Raw genomic sequence first — 20,661 nt, 5'->3', positions numbered from 1 at the left:
AAATCAATGTGCTCTAGTGGCGTCGTTAAATAAAACAAACTTTACTTTTTTTTTGTTCCCCAAGAAATTGCTGAGAGGAGAAAAGAATTGTACCACATTTACAGAGCAGCAAGTCGGGACAACAAGAAAGCCATTCTCAAAATTAACAGACTTTTCATTGAGGGAAAAGAATACTTACTTGCAACTATATATCGCAAAACTGGAAATATGGGGTACCCAGAAGGATGATAAAAGTCACAAAACAGGGACCAAACATTCAAATTTCATTTTTAAACTAAAACCAATATTATTATTGTTATGTTTAAAACCATATTAAGCAGGTATGCACGAAATATAAATAACATTTCTCACACTTTTATCATTGGGGGACTTCCTTACATGACCTCATTAGCTTTGTACGTCCATCACAAAAGTGTATAAAAAAGTTTTTTGTTTCAAGAACAAAGGAAAAACCGCAACTGTTTATAGTTTCATATTATAAATAAACATTTTCATAAAAGCAATATGTGTGACAGACGTACACCATTTTGGTACGTACGTCCGCCACACTAAACATATCGTGAATATGTCCAAACAAAATTTAGAAAAGATGTTTAAATATACTAAACGGACATTTACCTGAACCTATCCCAATATTGAACAATTTAGATAAGAGATACAGATGTTTATTGTGTTGATGGGGGCATATATTTTACATGCTCTGTAACGAAGTTATGACCTATACTATAAGGCTATAATAAGCGATGTTTCTGTCTAGCCTACTAAATAAAATCTTGAGGTGGGCCTGGAGATTATGAAATTGTAATGTGAGATTTTTGTTAAGCATACATTATATAGTTAAAACATTCTAAACAATCCCAATGAAAGAAAACGTATTAAACACAATATAATAAACTAAGGGTGGGAGTGAGGATGTTATAAAATTAGCTAATGATAACTAGTAATACAAGTAGGCAGTTAAATACTTAGGGAACCAGGTGCATACTCCAATTGGGTTTTTTAATCAAACACCTCACTCTGATCCCACCCTGGTCCTACTCAGGACCTAGGCCTATAGCACTGGCAGTTCTGGTAGCCATAACAGTCCTGCTTTTTTAAACGCAGATATGTTTAAGCATTTTAAATGTGTATAGCTACATGCAAGTAAGACAAAAGCTGGCTTTTGCTAATTCGGCCCAAGATAGGTTGGAGGGGTGGGGGTTTATTTTGTTTTTAAAGAAAATAGGATTTAAGAAAAGATTGACAAAAAATATAGATAAATGAACAGTTGTGAAAATAATAGCATGAAAACAGGGATGTAGTTGAACGCTCAGCTGATGTTATAATAGAACTGGAAACAGCCCCCTCCATAGATCTTTATTTTTCCCATTCCAACCAGTTCCTCAAGATGTATATTAAAGTTCATGGTATGTGCTGTCACGTGTGCTGCATTAAAAAATTAATCAATGTGCTCTAAATGTGTTTTTAAAAAAACACCAAACAACCCTTTATCTTATTCGTTTTTCCTCAATTATTATTCTATTTCACCATTAATTATTATTGATGTTATGTTAAAATTAAATCATTTAAATTGGACGTGTACGTTCGTCACACATTTTACGTACGTCCGTCAGAATATTTACCGTGTATCAGTAAGGTCCAGGTACTTTATTAAATTCTGAATATGCTGTGATGCCTTTCTCTGATGTTCAGACTGTATTTACAAATAGGAGTTAATTACGTGAGTACTAACGATCCACAGACTTTTTATCATATGTTGATTACACTGGCTGTTCACTAAGTATGCATGTACGTCCGTCACACGCCTTGAGACAATCATTCCACAATTTCTGTCAAAACAAATTTACTTTTAAGGGGTTGAATATAAAAGTCTAACTAATGGTTAGATGAAACCATCATTAACTTTTCTGATTTGTATTACTAGTAACTTGTTTTAAAATGTAGTATTTTTGTCGTCCAATGTGTACGTCAGTCACAATGGAATTGCCCTGTACTGACTCTAAGGTTAATACTAATAGTAATACCTTCAATCTACCAATTTCAAAATGCATTCAGTATAGAGAAACATCCCCAGCTGTCATGTAGTTAGATATTCAAATGACTGCAATACTGAAACTGACTTACCTGTATCATCATAACACCCCCCCAAAAAAAACAAAACAAAAAAAACAACAACAACCCCCACACAAAACCCCATTGTATACAGTGATTCCTCACCCAGCTGTTATGTAAATAGACATTCAAATGGTTATAAAACTGAAACTGACTTACCTGTATCATCATAAAAAACAACATTGTATACAGTGATAACTCACCCAGCTGTTATGTAAATAGACATTCAAATGGTTATAAAACTGAAACTGACTTATCTGTATCATCATTAAACAACAACAACATTGCATACAGTGATACCTCACCCAGCTGTTATTCAAATGGTTGAAAAACTGAAACTGACTTACCTGTATCATCATAAAAAAACAACAACATTGTATACAGTGATACCTCGCCCAGCTGTTATGTAAATAGACATTCAAATGGTTGTAAAACTGTAACTGACTTACCTGTATCATCATTCGACCCGTACAGTATTCCCTATTTAGCTGGTATATTTACAAATGACACGTCGAGCTAGAATTCGACCCGTTCAGTATTCCCTATTTAGCCGATATATTTACGTATAACACGTAGAGCTAGCATTCGACCCATTCAGTATTCCCTATTTAGCTGGTACATTTACGTATAACACGTCGAGCTAGCATTCGACGCGTACAGTATTCCCTATTTAGCTGGAATATTTACATATAAAACGTAGAGCTAGCATTCGACCCATTCAGTATTCCATATTTAGCTGGTATATTTACATATAACACGTCGAGCTAGCATTCGACCCGTACAGTATTCCCTATGTAGCTGGTACATTTACATATGTCACGTATAGCTAGCATTGGACCCGTTCAGTATTCCTTTTTTAGGTGGTAGATTTACATATAACACGTCGAGCTAGCATTCGACCCGTACAGTATTCCCTATGTAGCTGGTACATTTACATATGTCACGTATAGCTAGCATTGGACCCGTTCAGTATTCCTTTTTTAGGTGGTAGATTTACATATAACACGTCGAGCTAGCATTCGACCCGTACAGTATTCCCTATTTAGCTGGTACATTTACATATGTCACGTAGAGCTAGCATTGGACCCGTTCAGTATTCCATATTTAGCTGGTATATTTACATATGACACGTCGAGCTAGCATTCGAACCGTACAGTATTCCCTATTTAGCTGGTACGTTTACAAATGACACGTAGAGTTAGCATTCGACCCGTACAGTATTCCCTATTTAGCTGGTATATTTACAAATGACACGTCGAGCTAGCATTCGACCCGTACAGTATTCCCTATGTAGCTGGTACATTTACATATGTCACGTATAGCTAGCATTGGACCCGTTCAGTATTCCATATTTAGCTGGTATATTTACATATAACACGTCGAGCTAGCATTCGAACCGTACAGTATTCCCTATTTAGCTGGTACGTTTACAAATGACACGTAGAGTTAGCATTCGACCCGTACAGTATTCCCTATTTAGCCGGTATATTTACAAATGACACGTCGAGCTAGCATTCGACCCGTACAGTATTCCCTATTTAGCTGGTATATTTACAAATGACACGTCGAGCTAGCATTCGACCTGTACAGTATTCCCTATTTAGCTGGTACATTTACAAATAACACATCGAGCTAGCATTCGACCAACTACGTCAAAACAACCAAAACTAGCTCTATTCCACTTTCACAGAACCGCTCCAAATTATGCGTCCACATTACCTCCAAGAAATTACGCAACAGTTTCTATTGGGCTATAATTTGCAAATTCAATGGCACCAAAAACCACTCTCACTCATTTGCAATTACCAATGCGGGCGATCCATCCCCTCCCCTCTGCGGGAGCCGACACCTGCGCTCATGACAGGCGTGCGCTACAACATCTTGTTCTGAATATGCACGTTAAAACCTATGACGTGTCCTGACCTGACCTGACCTGATATAATACGTGTACACTCACCTGAATATGTTGGTACAAAGAAAAGACTTGAAAGTGGTGATCCAGTTGAAACAATCCATATGTGGGTATCGCTCTCAAGTTCACAGGAGACCTTCTCAAACGGCACTCACTTGTTCAACACTGTCAACAGAAAACAGAAAATCTTCAAAAGACACTAAACTTTAACTCATTCTTGACTAGTATCATAACAATGTTGATATTGATATGAGAATGATCACAGATGGTGGTGATGACAACGACGACGACGACGATGATAATGGTGCTATGATCATTTTGATGATAATGTTGATTTTGATAATGATAATGGTGATTTTGACGATGATAATGGTGACTTTGATGATGATGATGATGATGATGGTAATTTCGATGATGCTGATTTTGATGATAATGATAATGATCATGGTGACGACAACACTGTCAACAGAAAATAAAAATCTTCAAAAGACATTAAACTTTAAAGGGACATTGTGTAGGGACATAGAAGTGACACTTTCTGTAGAATGACCCATGTGTCTGTATTTCTGTGTCATGTGTGTGCAGGTATATCCGAAAATGCACAATACAATTGACATATTATATCTGGCTATGATATTGCGAATAAACAGTTTCAAAACAGGTATACAGTGACAATTGATATCCAGTGTCCCATGTTGTTGGTGTTCAACTTTATTTTCGTGCTTATATCCAATTAAGGTTCAAACACGCTGTCCTGGGCACACACCTCAACTATCTGGACTGTCTGTCCAGGACAGTGGGTTAGCTGTTAGTTGGTTAGTTGTTAGTGAGAGAAAAGAGGGTGTAGTTGTCTTACACCTACCCTTTGAGTCGTTAAAACTCACTCTTGGTAGGGGTCGGTACCGAGCTGCGAACCCAGTGCCTACAAGCATTATGTCCTATGGCTTAACCACGACACCATCGAGGCCTGTAGTGTCCCAGGTAAGCAATACTCAATAAAAAAAGTAAAGTTTGTTTTATTTAACGACGCCACTAGAGTACATTGATTTTTGTTTTTTATCTTTTCATCGGCTATTGAACGTCAAACATATGGTCATTCTGACACTGTTGTTTTTAGAGGGAACCCGCCACATAGGCTACTCTTTTACGACAGGCAGCAAGGGATCTTTTATTTGCGCTTCCCACAGACAGGATAGCACAAGTCATGGCCTTTATTGAACCAGTTATGGATCACTGGTCAGTACAAGTGGTTTACACTTACCCAATGAGCCTTGCGGAGCACTCACTCAGGGTTTGGAGTCGGTATCTGGATTAAAAATATCATGCCTCAACTGGGATCCGAACCTAGTACGTACCAGCCTGTAGACCGCTGGCCTAACCACGATGCTCAATCATTTATTTTATTAATTTACATAATTTCTTGAGAACACCTATTTTGCTATTCGTCATTAGTTGTTTAAATTTCAACATACTTGGTTTATTATAATAATATGGCTTAAGCAAATGTTTACGGGAGTTAGTGAAATAAGTACATGTGAATAAATAGTGAAATTCGTCTCCAGTGTAATTATTGTTACATAATGTGCACGTTCTATCTTCCACTGGGGTGTTGTTCCAGCGTCCTATTTAGATTGGTAAGTAGTGGTTAGATGTTCTAAATTTGAGAAATATAGCACATATAGACTGATAGGTTATCTGACAGCCTGGCGTATTTAACTAGTTTAGAGTGTTTAGATATTTTTTCTTCAACTACTGCGAAGCCAACCCTACCGTTATCTGGATTTTTTTAGCCATCCGTGTAGATATGGATATGCTCAGAGTAGTCTTCATTAGCTGCGGCTTCGAACAGGACTTTCTTTAATTAGGTATAGTGTGTGGCATTCGATTGGTTGATTGAGATGGTATAATGCCACAGGTGTGTTATCAATTCCTACTTCTATTTTCGTCCATTATACCATGTGTTCCTTTATTTCTTTCCAGCAGTATATATATATATATATATATATATATATATATATATATATATATATATATATATATATATATATATGTATGTATGTCTGTATGTATGTAGTGTTTTTCCTAGCTTGTTTTAGCATGGTGCGGCACCATGCCTCAATAGTCTTAGCACCATCTTGCCTTAATCAGCACTATGCTGCCCTGAGACTAAAACAAGCCTTTTTCAGCAATTAATTTTAAATTGCCTTTATAAAGCGCCCAAAAAGATATTATTAATTAATAAAATATGCCTTTTATATCTTTTGCCATTCATTTATTACAGCAAACACATAAATTACATTAATGAAAAACAAGTGCCCCCGAAAATGGTGAAAATGCCCCAAAAGTGTTTGGTCTACCATGCCCAATTTCTAGGGAAATCACTAATATATAGTTCAAGATATACAGGGAAAGTCGCGGTACCTTTCGTGAATTATATAAAATCATTATGTAGGTAGCCAGATGATTAGGTGTACGTGCGTGTGTGTAAATACGTAGACACGTACGTACGTACGCATGTATGTTTATGTATGCATGTATACTCACATACATAAATACATTCACATATACATACACACACTTAAAGTGTGTATTGTGTTTAACAACATTACTAGAGCACATTGTTTTATTTACCATCGGCTACTGAATGTCAAACATTTGTTACATATATTTTCCATTGGTAGCAAGGGATATTTTATTATATGTATCATCCCACAGACAGGATAGCAAATGCCACGACCTTTGATAGACCAGTCGTGATGCACTGGCTGGAACGAGAAATAGCTCAATGGTGCAACCGACAGGGATCGATTCTAGACCTACCGAGCAGCAAGCGAGCGCTTTACCACTGGGCTACGTCCCACACCATACACGCTCACAGGGAGGAGTTTGAACAACGTGCATTTTGAAGGGAAAGGTTTCTGACCGGGAGGGGAGGTGGTGATATAGAGGTTACGGGACGATTCGTACCCATTTTGTTTCGTCCCTGGACGATTCGTACACACTACCGTTTTATACTCTAGACGATTCGTACCCAGTACATTTACGACACGTTTTATTTTGAATTGCATATATATATATTTCAAATGCTTCCATTGATTTAATATTTAATTTTCTGGTATACAATTTATAATCTCAATATTGATATATTATTGCATTATAATTGTGTTTTTCTCGTTCCAACCAGTGCACTACATCTGCTCAAAGGTCATATGGGAAAGTGCATATAAATGATCCCTTGCTGCATTAGAGAAAATGTAGCGAGTTTGCGCTGATGACTACGAGTCATAATTACCCAATGTTTAACATCCAATAGCCGATAATTAATTAATCAAGGTGCTCTAGTGGTGTCGTTAAACAAAACAAACGTTAAATGTATAATTATGATATTTGATGAAATGATATCGTTTTGAGTGGTATGCATTGAAAATGTTTTATTTCTTATTTAATATATTCTTTATCAATAAGTTAATCTCAATAAAAATATTATAACCATAATTGTTTGAGTTGTATATTATAAATACTGTTTAGTTACGAGACATGGCTGTTTAGTTACGCGACATTACGTCATACTCGTTATTTACATAATATGTGGATTGATCAAATATCGTAAAGTTTAAAACAAACACACAAAAACTACTGTCTTTCCATGCCCACAATATGCATGTTTGAACCTTGGAAAGAAAACGCAGTTAAAATTACTCAAGCGAACAACTAACTAAGACAGACCAAACATGCTCATTGGGCAATTCAACATACATCCTAAATGCACTGAGTACGAATTGTCTAGGGTATAAAACAGTAGTGTCTACGAATGTGTACGAATCGTCCAGTGACGAATCAAAGTGGGTACGAATCGTCCCGTAACCGATACAGAGACAGAGAGAGAGAGAGAGAGAGAGAGAGAGAGAGAGAGAGAGAGAGAGAGAGAGAGAGAGAGAGAGAGAGAGAGAGAGAGAGAGAGAGAGAGAGAGAGAGAGAGAGAGAGAGATGGGGAAATAGACGAAAATAACGTGAGTACGGCAAGAAAACGAAGATAGATAATGTAGATACGTAAATAAGTAGACACACACAAAACAAACACCCCAGATTAAGTGGATGACGGTCATACATATCGTGTAACAAGCCAACGCGTGGAGTAACAGTATTTGAACACTGCAATTATTGGTACTCACCTCTGCTCTTTCTCTAGTCTCAATCAAGACAACATATTTAGTTTTAAAAATGAGAAATAAATGTCTTCCAACGTCTTTGTATGCTCACGATGACATGCTAACGTTCCACATCAGTGTCGCGCACCTGAAACCCTCAACAAAAGGAAAGCAGCCAACCTTGACGTAACGTTTCAAAACGAGTTTTCGTATGGGCGAGACAACCCCCACCCGACTGACAGACGAACCGAGTTACGATCCACGTCATTTGTTTGGATCGTTTAATGATTATGCCGCGTGCTTCTAGATTGAGTAGGTTCGAATCCCAGCGCCCGACCTCGCGTTTTAAGGGGATCTATTGCTGTAGGATCCCATCCCTCCCTTGAGACGATCTAGACAGGCCTCTGAAAATTGCGAGAACGGTCTAATTTTGCGGAACCTATTTTTTGTTCGCGTCAAAATTTGGAGCACCATTTACTTGGGATATAATGAGTTACGCAAAAATGAAATAGGTTACCTTGATTTATTTTTGCGTAACCGATAAATGGGTCACGTAGATTTTCAATTCTCAGAGGTCTGGTAGATCAACGAGAGTAATGCTTAGCTCGCCAATTAAGGTTCAAGCACGCTGTCCTGGGCACACACCTCTGCTATCTGGGCTGCCTGTCCAGGACAGTGGGTTAGTTGTTAGTGGTTAATGAGACAGAAGACGGTGTAGTGGCAAAATTCGCTCTGGGTGGGAACCGGTACCGTGCTGTGAACCCTGTACCTACCAGCCTTAAATCCGATGGCTTAACCACGACATCACTGAGGGCGGGACATTTTTCCATTAGTAGCAAGAGATCTTTAATGTGCACCATCCCACAGATACAATAGCACATGCCACGGCCTTTAATATACCAGTCGTGGTGCATTGGCTATAACGAGATATATACAAACAGATTAAATACAAAATTCTTAATATGGTAATAATTTAGATGGCACTCCATAATTTAATTTAAAGAAGCAATTAATCTCTGAGCGACATCTCTCCCCCCAGTTGCGTTGCGGTATTTTCAGTTCTCCGCGGCATTAATTTTGCCTTATAATTTTTTTTTATTATTATTTTTTTTTTTTGATATCACTTTTCTTAATTAGTTATTAATACTGGCAAATTAAACTCGTCTTACACATTGACCGGAATACTGCCGTGAAAAATGCTGTGGAGACCGTGGTAGTCGCCATTTTCTTAATTGTCAGGTCTGCGCTTGAGGTTCGATGTTTGTTCATAGAGGCAGTCGCGTTGGGGTGGCCCCCCCCTCCCCCCGCTCCCCGTACCATGAATGTTTAACGACACCCCAGCACAAAATTAGTAGTAGTAGCACTAGTAGTAATATTAGTAGTAGTAATATTATTATTATTATTATTAGTAGTAGTAGTAGTAGTAGTAGTAGTAGTAGTAGTAGTAGTAGTAGTAGTAGTAGTAGTAGTAATATTATTTATTTATTTATTTTTCGTGTACACATAAAACATGGTTGTTTACACATGTACGTGTGTTAACAATTTCAAGACATACGACTGGCTGCTCCTAAGTTCTGACCAGGTCACCACTGCCACCAATGAAAATCTACACGATGGAAATCGATATATTGTGGCGTATAGGTAACCTGACAATCATGGGTCTCTGACACGTACGTTAGCTACAAGTGCAACGGCTGTAAATAATATTTAGTCAAAAAATGATATTAAAAATTGCTGAAAACCTGGTTTGTGAGGATATGTAAGAAATAGAATAATACATTCGTGTCCGTTAGATATCATTTATCTCACAACTCGTTGTTTAAAAACGCTCGTTAGATACATTTTAAAACAACTCGTTGTGAGATAAATGCTATCTAACGGCCACTCATGTATTATTCTCTATGCACATTTGTATGTATTTTTACGTGAGAAGGAAGAAAGAAATGTTTTATTTAACGACGCACTTGACATATTTCAGCTGCGGTTATAGGCGTTGGTTTATATAAGAAATCCGCTCCCGCTGCACAATAAACCACTCTTTCCGATTAGCAGCAAGTAGGGCTGAAACGTGTACCCGAGTACTCGAGTACGAGTCGGGTACATGTATTACTCTAGTAGTAAATTGACACTCGAGTACTCGAGAGTGATCTCCCCTTTGTAATGAACAATGGGGGACAACAGTCGATCGACAGTTTGGACCCAGTTCGAATTGTCGGAAGATAAGCTGAAGTATTTCTGTATCATTGTCGTCTCTCTTTTTGTCATAAATTTAGTTAGAAAATAATTATATATCCACACATCCACATATCAACGTTTAAAATATAAATATTTTTATTTAAAAAAATTATAGTTTACTTTTCCGAAGAGTTATAGGTGCTAAATACGACCGAAAAAGGCAGGAAATCGCTTATTTGGCCGTCTCAGTTTAAAACATTTTCGGGGGGGGGGGGGGGGGGGGGCATGCCCCCGGACCCCCCTAGTTTACTCATTGGCTTCGCAACCTCGAGCAGGGGGCTTCGCGACTTGCAGGCGAGTACTCGAGTACTTGTCGAGTAATTCAACATAAATACTCGAGTACCCAATTTCCTACCCGTTTTAGCCCTAGCAGCAAGTCGTCTTTTATATCCAGCGTACAACAGGCATGCTAGTACGTACCACGGCCTTTGTTACACCAGGGTATAGCACTGTATACAACGAATATAGCCCAACTGACCCACCGACGGCCCTAGTCTGACCACGCATCAGCTGAGCGCTTTGCCACTGAGCTATGTCCTGCCCCTCTTTATGTAGAAGTAGCTTCTGTGGATTGGTTTAGATAGCCCAGTCTAAAAGAGCGCCAAAATTATTAAATTTTCTAATAAAAGTAAGTAAAATATATTTATTTAGATTGCGTAAATAAGTTTCAAAGTCCAGGTATTTATTTGCGGTAAGTTTCAAAATTGTCCCAAATATTTCTGTCCCGGATCAGGCTACTGGCTATCCGGAGACCGGACTCGTGACAGACATGCTCGAAACTCTAGTGGTATAGGGTGTATACTACCAAATCAAATCCCATAGACGACAATAGTAACATATGCGGCTAAAACTCCTACCTGCAACGTATCAACCGACATAAACGCCACGGATATAAATACTACCACCCCTTACACTTAAAGTGAATCAGAAAAAAATGGGGGTCAAGCTGCTCGTTTCTGAGATAACGGGTAGGGTCTATGACTACCCTAGTTTCGCACAAAATTTGAGTACTTTTTTTTACAGGTACCCCATACATGTTTCAAGCACAAGGCTACTTGACACATTTGTACTAGATGAAATAAAATTGCACATTTATTTTACCAGATGAAACTATTATTTTTTACAACCAACACACTCACATTTATAACCAATCACAGGACTTGTGGTGATCACTTCTCTATCAAAAGTTCGGTGCACCTCGAACTTTGACCCAGCCGGAAGTTATTTGGTATAGTACTACCTATATGAGCATGTAAATAAATATTGGTTTCGGTTTCTTTATTTGACCGTTTATCATAAATAAACTACACTATCGTATTTGCACGTATATTTCATGTGTTAAATACAATTTAACACTACAAATTAACAAGATAGCTTTTATAATGAAGGTTTTAATAACAAAATATTGATATAAAACTAACAAACTCGCATTGATATGACGTCATAATTATATTACCAACGCCGTAATACCCATGTTAAATTCAATGACGATTTATTCCGCATGGGCTGACGTCATTGGATGGATCTCTCTTGCATGGCTAGGAATGGGATAATTAATTATCCCCTGCGCCAATGCGTTAATATCTTTGTATGTAACTATCAAACCCGACATACATGTACATACAAACTATAGATATTAATGCATCAATAAATACATACCTACACAAGAAAGTACATATTATACATATATAAATATATGCACATGTGCATACGTACGTGCGTGCATGCATGCATAAATAGAGAGACAGACAGACAGACAGACATAGAGATACAGAGAGAGAGAGAGAGAGAGAGAGAGAGAGAGAGAGAGAGAGAGAGAGAGAGAGAGAGAGAGAGAGAGAGAGAGAGAGAGAGAGAGAGAGAGAGACAGTACACACAAACATATACACATACAACTCTGAAGCACTATCGTATATAGAAATATACCAAATAGATCGGACAAAAATGTACTAACACTATTAAACTAGGGTATAGCACCAGCCAGCAGTTACTGTAGATCACAGGCGCCTTATACTTGGAAATGGCCATAAACTAATTTAGCAGTAGGCTCGTGGATATGCTTTATGAACTTTTGCATGCCTGATTACAAAATATCATGAACTGGACACCTTCAGATAGGATTCACTATACGTTGGTACTTGACGCTTGTTATTGGTTTGGCTCTAAATTGTCGATTACATTATTACGTGTAAAGTGACAGACTCTAGTAGTGTTTAAACCCTATGGCGAATTTCAGTATTAGAGCTGGGGGTTTTGATAACTTAAATCAGACATTACTTCTACACTCGAGACTCTAATATAGTCTGAAAAACTCAGGGTTGGAAATTAACATGAAAAACTACGGTGAAAATTCGTTGAATAATAACCACGTGCTCACCGTATATAATCCGTTTGCTTCAAAAGAAAACCGATGAATTGGCATGTAACTTCATAATGCCATATAAAAAACGTTTTCTTAAGTTTTAACCCCATACCAACTTAAATAAAAAAAATTGAAAAAAGAAATCCAGTATAAATAAAAATGTTTCTTTCCAAATAATTGTGACACTACTGTCGTGACAACGCCGTACAAATTGTATGCATGCGACGTCTGGACTCGAAACGTTTTATAAGCACGGACGCATGTCCTTAATTAGTTCTTAATTCTGTTTAGTATATTATCAGGTCCCAGTTAGTTGCGTCACTTAATAAGAACCTCACTTTTAAATGTGCGGGACTACGTTAGTTGTCGCCATTTCACAAATCTCTAGTCTGGTAACATTTCTTTATGTCTAACCACTTTCCAATGTCAGGATATGTTTTTCTGTAAGCCGGAAGCTGGTGTAAATGTTTACAAATATCACACCAAGGTTGCGGATGAACGCTGCCGTATTTGGACTTGTTTTCCAACGCCTGCGCATAAGCTGTGTCATTTTTGTCTAAATACAGTAAATATTTCCCCAAATCTTCAGGCGTTTTGAAATTCGAAGCATCGATAAACGAATTACTTGGCAATAAACTAGAGTAATCTGCCCCTCCTCGTACAACTGGAACTACGTCATGCTTAAAAACTTTGAAAAACTTTTCTGTTACGTAATCGTCGCACATTTGGCTTTCAAAAGCAAGATAGAATCTGTAGTTTTTAAAACAATTTCGTTCCATTGTTTGAGGACATTTCAACTTTCCACATTTACCATAAATATCAACCTGAACCCCGTACTGCTGTAACCTCTTCACGTAGTCCTCCCGCCGTCCAAACGTTTTGCAATGACTTACAATCCAAAGAGCGGATTTGCTTTTAGATTTTGCGATTTTCAACCAGTCTTTCTTGGCTCCATTTCTCTTTACAATGGCACCATATGGAAACTTGAAATCTGAATCTGACCTGTACGTTATCGTCCAGTTAAACTGTGTATTCCAATATTTCGACGGCCATCTTACGTAATCAAGGGTCCTTTCAGATTCTCGGCAGTAAAACATCCAAATCTGGTTTGGGTGTGGTCGCTGAGGCGGCTTCTCTTCCGGCTTTAAGTAAAATGCGTTGACGATGACGCCGTCTGCCTTGGCGATGTCGCTGCTGTTCTGAGAAATCGTGCACGTGTATTTTCCGCAAGTCGACGTCCTCTTGATCGACTGGTTCCATGTACGGGAGGCGCCGTTATACCAGACGATAAGTTTGTCTTTCGCGCCAAGTTGCATCGTTCTGTGTTTCGCGCCATCTTTTGTCTTCCTTTCTTTTTCACCGTTTTGCTTCGAGTTGACTTTGGCGTCTTTGGCGACTTTCTGCATCGTGCTTTCGTTAGGTGTCTGGTAATCGACCATTATCTTTGGCACTGGGTTGACTTCGTTCAGTTGTGAATAATTTGCAGACAGTATCAATAAAAGAACAACTCCAATCAGGCACAGCCATTTTTGCTTTCTAGAGAACAATATAAAAGAAAGAATATAACGAGTACAGTATATCTACAGGTCTCGGTTAAGAAAGAATACAACGAGTACAGTATATCTACAGGTCTCGGTTAAGAAAGAATATAACGAGTACAGTATATCTACAGGTCTCGGTTAAGAAAGAATATAACGAATACAGTATATCGTACAGGTCTCGGTTAAGTCATCGAACACAACGCTGATAGATGCTGGGCTACCTCCCCGTACCAGGTCTCGGTTAATGGGTAGAAAGCACTACACTAATTTCTCTCTACAAAGCTCACAGTATATAACCGTCTCGGTCTGGACAGACAGCTCAAATAGCTGAGTTGTGTGTACAGTGCTTGAACCTTAATTGGTATAAGCACGAAATTAAGAAAGAATACAACGAGTACAGTATACGTACAGGTCTCGGTTAAGTCATCGAACATAAGGCTGATAGATGCTGGGCTCACGCACCCTCTAGTCCCGTACAGACATGGCCACAACAAACAAGCAAGTGTTGCGGTTGGTGGGACAGGGACTGCGATGTGAAAGTGGACAGCAAACGACGTTGTAAGATTAGCTGCCAGAATAAGATCAGACATGAGAGGAAAGGGGGGGGGGGGGGGGGGGGGGGGGAGAGGGTGTGGCAGTGGACTACATTTTGAAAAATAGTAACGGTGGTATAGTGAAAGCAGGGACCCACTACTCACCACCTGGGAGAGACTACTCACCTGAATATACCTGTAAATATGAGAGATTTGACTCACCTGAATATACCTGTAAAGATGAGATATTTGACTGAATATACCTGTAAAGATGAGAATATACCTGTAAAGTATAGATGAGATATTTGACTCACCTGAATATACCTGTAAATATGAGAGATTTGACTCACCTGAATATACCTGTAAAGATGAGATATTTGACTCACCTGAATATACCTGTAAAGATGAGATATTTGACTCACCTGAATATACCTGTAAAGATGAGATATTTGACTTATCTAAATATACCTGTAAAGATGAGATATTTGACTCACCTGAATATACCTGTAAAGATGAGAGATCTGACTCACCTGAATATACCTGTAAAGATGAGATATTTGACTCACCTGAATATACCTGTAAAGATGAGAGATTTGACTTACCTAAATATACCTGAATATACCTGTAAAGATGAGATATTTGACTCACCTGAATATACCTGTAAAGATGAGATATTTGACTTATCTGAATATACCTGTAAAGATGAGATATTTGACTTACCTGAATATACCTGTAAAGATGAGATATTTGACTCACCTAAATATACCTGTAACGATGAGAGATTTGACTTACCTGAATATACCTGTATAGATGAGATATTTGACTGACCTGAATATACCCGTAAAGATTATAGATCTGACTCACCCGAATATACCTGTAAAGATGAGATATTTGTCTTATCTAAATATACCTGTAAAGATGAGAGATTTGACTCACCTGAGATAACTCGGGCCCAATAACAAATTAATCTTTTGTGGATAGTCAACTCGACTGGCATTCTACCAAGTTCACCATATAACATGAAAAATAGGGTCGCTTTTTTTACAGGAAAAATATGTCTAAGAGAAATTGATTTGAACAGAGTTATATATGTCGTTGTTTTCGAATCCCCATATTTCACAGCCATATAATAAATAATATTGGCAGAACCATCGAGTCAAACATTTTGTGTTTACACTCAGTCGATAGGTGTCGATATTTTGCTTTTGCCAGAAAGAAATACATAGCCTTAGTCACCTGTTGTTTAAGTCTAATCTTAGTATTTTTAAAGGTATTTGGTTTAGTAAAAGTGGCACATAATATTTGTATTCTTTGACATTTTCGAGAGTAGTTTTACCAATCTTAAAAGTATATTTATAATCTTTAGAATTTCCATTAAAAAGTAATACTTTGTTTTTGTAGTATTTATTTTAAATTTCCAAATATTACAATATTGACAGAATATATTTAACGTGTGTTGTAAATCAACCGCACTTGTTGCTAGTAAAGCGGTATCATCAGCGTACAATAAGTAAAGCAGATGTATTCCAATGTTTAGTGGGTTATTTTTAATATCTGCGATGGACGAAACGCCTTCACAGCCATGGTCGAGTAAATAGTTTTTTAGTTCATTTAAATACAGGGAAAATAAAATAGGGGATAAATTTTCACCCTGACGTACACCTTTATGGCATGCGAATAATAATGATTTATTGTTATTTACAAATATTAATGATTTTATTCCTTAATACATTTGATAAATGATTTTAAAGAATTTACCATTTATGTTATTTTCTAGTATCCTGTGCCATAGATATGCTCTTGGGATCATATCGAAAGCTTTTTTTCAAAATCAACAAATGCGCAATATAGTTTCTTTTACCTTTTTTTAGGATATCAATTAATGAATGAAGTGTAAATAAGTGATCTATAGTCGAATAACCTCTACGGAAAGCAGCCTGGTCTTCCCTCATAACATCGTTTTCTTCAATAAAAGTAGTTAACAGGTTATTTAATACAGTTGTAAATAACTTCGAACAGCAATATAGTAATGTAAGTGGTCGATAATGCTCAGGGGATAAACTACTACATTTATTTTTAGAGACTGGTATAATTATTCTAATCAGCCATACTTCTGGAAGGAAGGAAATGTTTTATTTAACGACGCACGCCATATTTCTGGATACACACTGTGGTCTAAAAGTATATTAAAGAGTTTAACATAGAATGGGAGCAATAAATGGGCTGTCGATTTAATATATTCGTTAATTATTTTATCTACACCTACCACTTTATTGTTGTTTAGTTGTTTTATAGATTTTATATTTCGTCCTCACTGAATCTTCCATTTATAATAGCATCATTGCTTACATGGTCCACGAGATCATCAATATTTATGTTGGGCACTGTATCAGCCGATAGGTCCATAACTGAATTTATTTCCCTCGCTGCTGTGCATTTTAGGGATCATTTAGTTATATTGGAAGGAATTGTCCTTTTCGTGTTTAGTTTATATTTTATAAAAGTGAATGAAGGGAAAGTGTCTAACATTTATACTGTCGGTGGAACCGTTTAATTTTCGCCAACAGCTGTAGAACATCGCTTACAAGTAAGTTACAGGCGTGAAGTTTCCTATATGATTTCTTTGGTCACCGACCGAGTCTCACGTCATGATTAGCGAAGAGGGGTTTTTTTTCTTAAATCAATGGGTATAGATCTACATGTCTACTCTGCTATAGCATTTCGCATTAATTTATCCTATACATTTCTATTACTTTTTGTAGCTTTCACGCGTGTTTTCTTCAAAATATCTGAAAATGGTTTCTTGAATAATCCGGCTTGTTGCACAGAAGTAGTGCGAGTCGTGGGGGGTGGGGGGGGGGGGGGGGGGGGGGGATGGGGGGGGGGGGGTGGTAAGCACCTCTGGACCAATCAGATTGCCGTAAAGTGTATAGACGCAAAGAAAATTTAAAATTTCATCGCAATACGGGATACACGCCACTATACACACCCAATCCTAAAAACGTTTTATTCCAAACCACCATAAACACTACGCCACTTTCTCTGCAATCAGCGATATATCCTCAGACAATCGTATCGCATTTTGCTGAAAACTGAATTTGAACAGTGAATGGTATTCGCACAATGTTTTTTAATATGGCGTTTATTTCATTGTTAAATGTTTTAATGGAAACATGGGGTATCCAGAAGGATGATGAAAGTCACAAAACAGGAACCAAACATTCCAATTTCATTTTTAAAGTAAAACCAATATTATTATTGTTATGTTTTAAAAAACATAATACATTAAGCAGTTATGCACGAAATATAAATAACATTAATTCTCTCATACCTTTATAATTTTTGGGGGTATACAGGACTATCTTACATAACCCCATTAGCGTTGTATGTCCATCTCAAAATTGTATCAAAACATGTTTTTGTTTCAAGAACATCATTTTCGTACGTACGTCCGTCACACTAAAAATTATCGTGAATATGTCCAAACAAAAGTTAGAAAACATGTTTAAATACAATAAACGGACCTGAAGCTATCCCAGTATTGAACAATTTAGATAAGATATACGTATCATTATTGTGTTGATGGGGACATATATTTTACATGTTCTGTAACGAAGAAGTTATGACCTTTACTATAAGGCTATAATAAGCGGTGTTTCAGTCTAGCCTACTAAATAAAATCTTGAGGTGGTCCTGAGGATCATGTTAACATACATTATTCAGTTAAAACGTTCTAAACAATCCCATTGAAAGAATGTGTAATAAACATTGAGCAGATATAGTCTCTTCGACACGTTCGTAAGATACATCGGATGACAATGGCAAGACCATAAAAATATATTTTCGAAATTCAGACTGTCCCCAAAATAGTCTACAATATAATAAACTGAGGGTGGGAGTGAAGATGTTATAAAATTAGCTAATGATAACTAGTGATAAAAGTAGGCAGTTAAATACTTAGGGAACCAGGTGCATATTTCAGTTGGGTTTTCTAATTAAACACCTCACTCTGGTCCCACCCAGGGATGTAGCTGAGTGCTCAGCTGATTTTATGAACTCATAGAACTGGAAACAGCCCCTCCCCTCCGTGGATCCTTATTTTCCCCATTCCAACCAGGTCCTCACGATGCATATTAAAATTCATATTATGTGCTGTCATGTATGTGGAAAGTGCACGGGAGAATGTAACAAATATCCTCTGAAGATTGTGTTAGAATTATCAAATGTTTGACATCCAATTGCCAATAATTAAAAAAATTAATCAATGTGCTCTAAACCTTTTTTTTTTTTTTTTTGGAAACGAACCCTTTATCTTCATTATTCCTTTTTTCCTCAATTATTATTCTATTTGGTAATTAATTATTGGGGTCTTGGGTAGACCAGTATTGATGTTATGTTAAAATTAATTAATCCAAATCGGGCATGTACGTCCGTCACACATTTTACGTACGTCCGTCAGAATATTTACCATGTATCAGTAAGGTCCAGGTACTTTATTACATTCTGAATATGCTGTGATGCCTTTCTCTGATGTTCAGACTGTATTTACAAATAGGAATTAATTACGTGAGTACTAACGATCCACAGAATTTGTATTATATTTTGATGACACTTGCTGTTTACTAAGTATGCATGTACGTCCGTCACGCGCCTTGGGACAACCATTCAAAAATTTCTGTCGAGACAAATTTATTTTAAGGGTCTAATACAAACGTTTAACTAATGGTTGAATGAAACCATCATTAACTTTTCCGATTTTTATTAACTTGTTTTAAAATTTAGTATTTTAGTCGTCCAATGTGTACGTCCGTCACAATGGAATTGCCCTGTACTGACTCTAAGGTTAATACTAATAGTAATACCTTCAATCTACCAATTTCAAAATGCATTCAGTATAGAGAAACATCCCCAACTGCCATGCAAATAGATATGCAAATGGTTGTAAAACTGAAACTGACTTACCTGTACCCATTTTAAAAAATATTGTATATAGTGAAACAAACCCCAGCCGTCATGAAAATAGATGCACTAATATTTGTAATACTGAAACTGATTTACCTGTACCTATTACCCCCCCCCAAAAAAAAAAAAAAACACCCAAAAAAACAACAACAAACAAACAAAACAAAAAAAAACACAAAAAAACCCACAAAACCCCCACAAAAAAACAAACAAAACAAAACAAAAACAAACAAAACCAAAAAACAAGCAAACAAACAAAAAACAAACAACAAAACCCACCAAATATTGTACATAACGATACATGCTCAAGCTGTCATGAACATAGATATTCATGAAATATAAGAAAAAAACGGACATACCTTTCGTATTTTAATGTAAGTTTTGACAATAAAAGTTGGTTGTATTATTCATTATTTTTTAGCTTTTTTTTGTGTGTGTTTTTTTAAATACAGGTGTAGTTCCTCGAAAAGTGTAGGTGTAGCATTCGACCCGTAAAGTATTCCCTATTTAGCTGATATATTTACATATGACACGTCGAGCTAGCATTCGACCTGTACAGTATTCCCTAATTAGCTGGTACATTTACATGTGGCACGTCGAGCTAGCATTCGACCCGTACAGTATTCCCTATTTAGCTGGTATATTTACATATGACACATCGAGCTAGCATTCGACCTGTACAGTATTCCCTAATTAGCTGGTATGTTTACATATGACACGTAGAGTTAGCATTCGACCCGTGCATTATTCCCTATTTAGCTGGTATAGTTACACATGACACGTAGAGCTAGCATACACGTAGAACTAGCATTCGACCCGTACAGTATTCCTTATTTAGCCAGTACATCTGCATATG

At 37.1% G+C, this 20,661-nt stretch overlaps 1 protein-coding gene across 4 annotated transcripts in view; it reads right to left on the bottom strand.

The window, feature by feature from the left end:
• Positions 1-20,661, bottom strand: part of LOC121386757 (alpha-(1,3)-fucosyltransferase C-like) — a 57,558-nt gene that overhangs the window by 5,215 nt on the left and 31,682 nt on the right. Inside the window, exons 1-2 of one of the 4 annotated variants that reach the window (XM_041517763.1) lie at positions 8,197-8,320; positions 4,070-4,189 (exon numbers count right to left, since the gene is read on the bottom strand). The exons of 1 other annotated variant lie outside the window; for it this stretch is intronic. In XM_041517763.1, the coding sequence (XP_041373697.1) occupies positions 4,070-4,128 (59 nt within the window). In that variant the 5' untranslated portion in view covers positions 4,129-4,189; positions 8,197-8,320. Of the gene's footprint in view, positions 1-4,069; positions 4,190-8,196; positions 8,321-12,871; positions 14,306-20,661 lie in introns of those variants that run through there. 2 more of the 4 variants (XM_041517764.1, XM_041517762.1) reach the window with 2 other exon arrangements.

The sequence above is a fragment of the Gigantopelta aegis genome, chromosome 12 (genome assembly GCF_016097555.1).
Source record: "Gigantopelta aegis isolate Gae_Host chromosome 12, Gae_host_genome, whole genome shotgun sequence".
Taxonomy (NCBI): Eukaryota; Metazoa; Mollusca; class Gastropoda; order Neomphalida; family Peltospiridae; genus Gigantopelta; species Gigantopelta aegis.
This window is presented reverse-complemented; position numbering and strand designations above follow the sequence as displayed.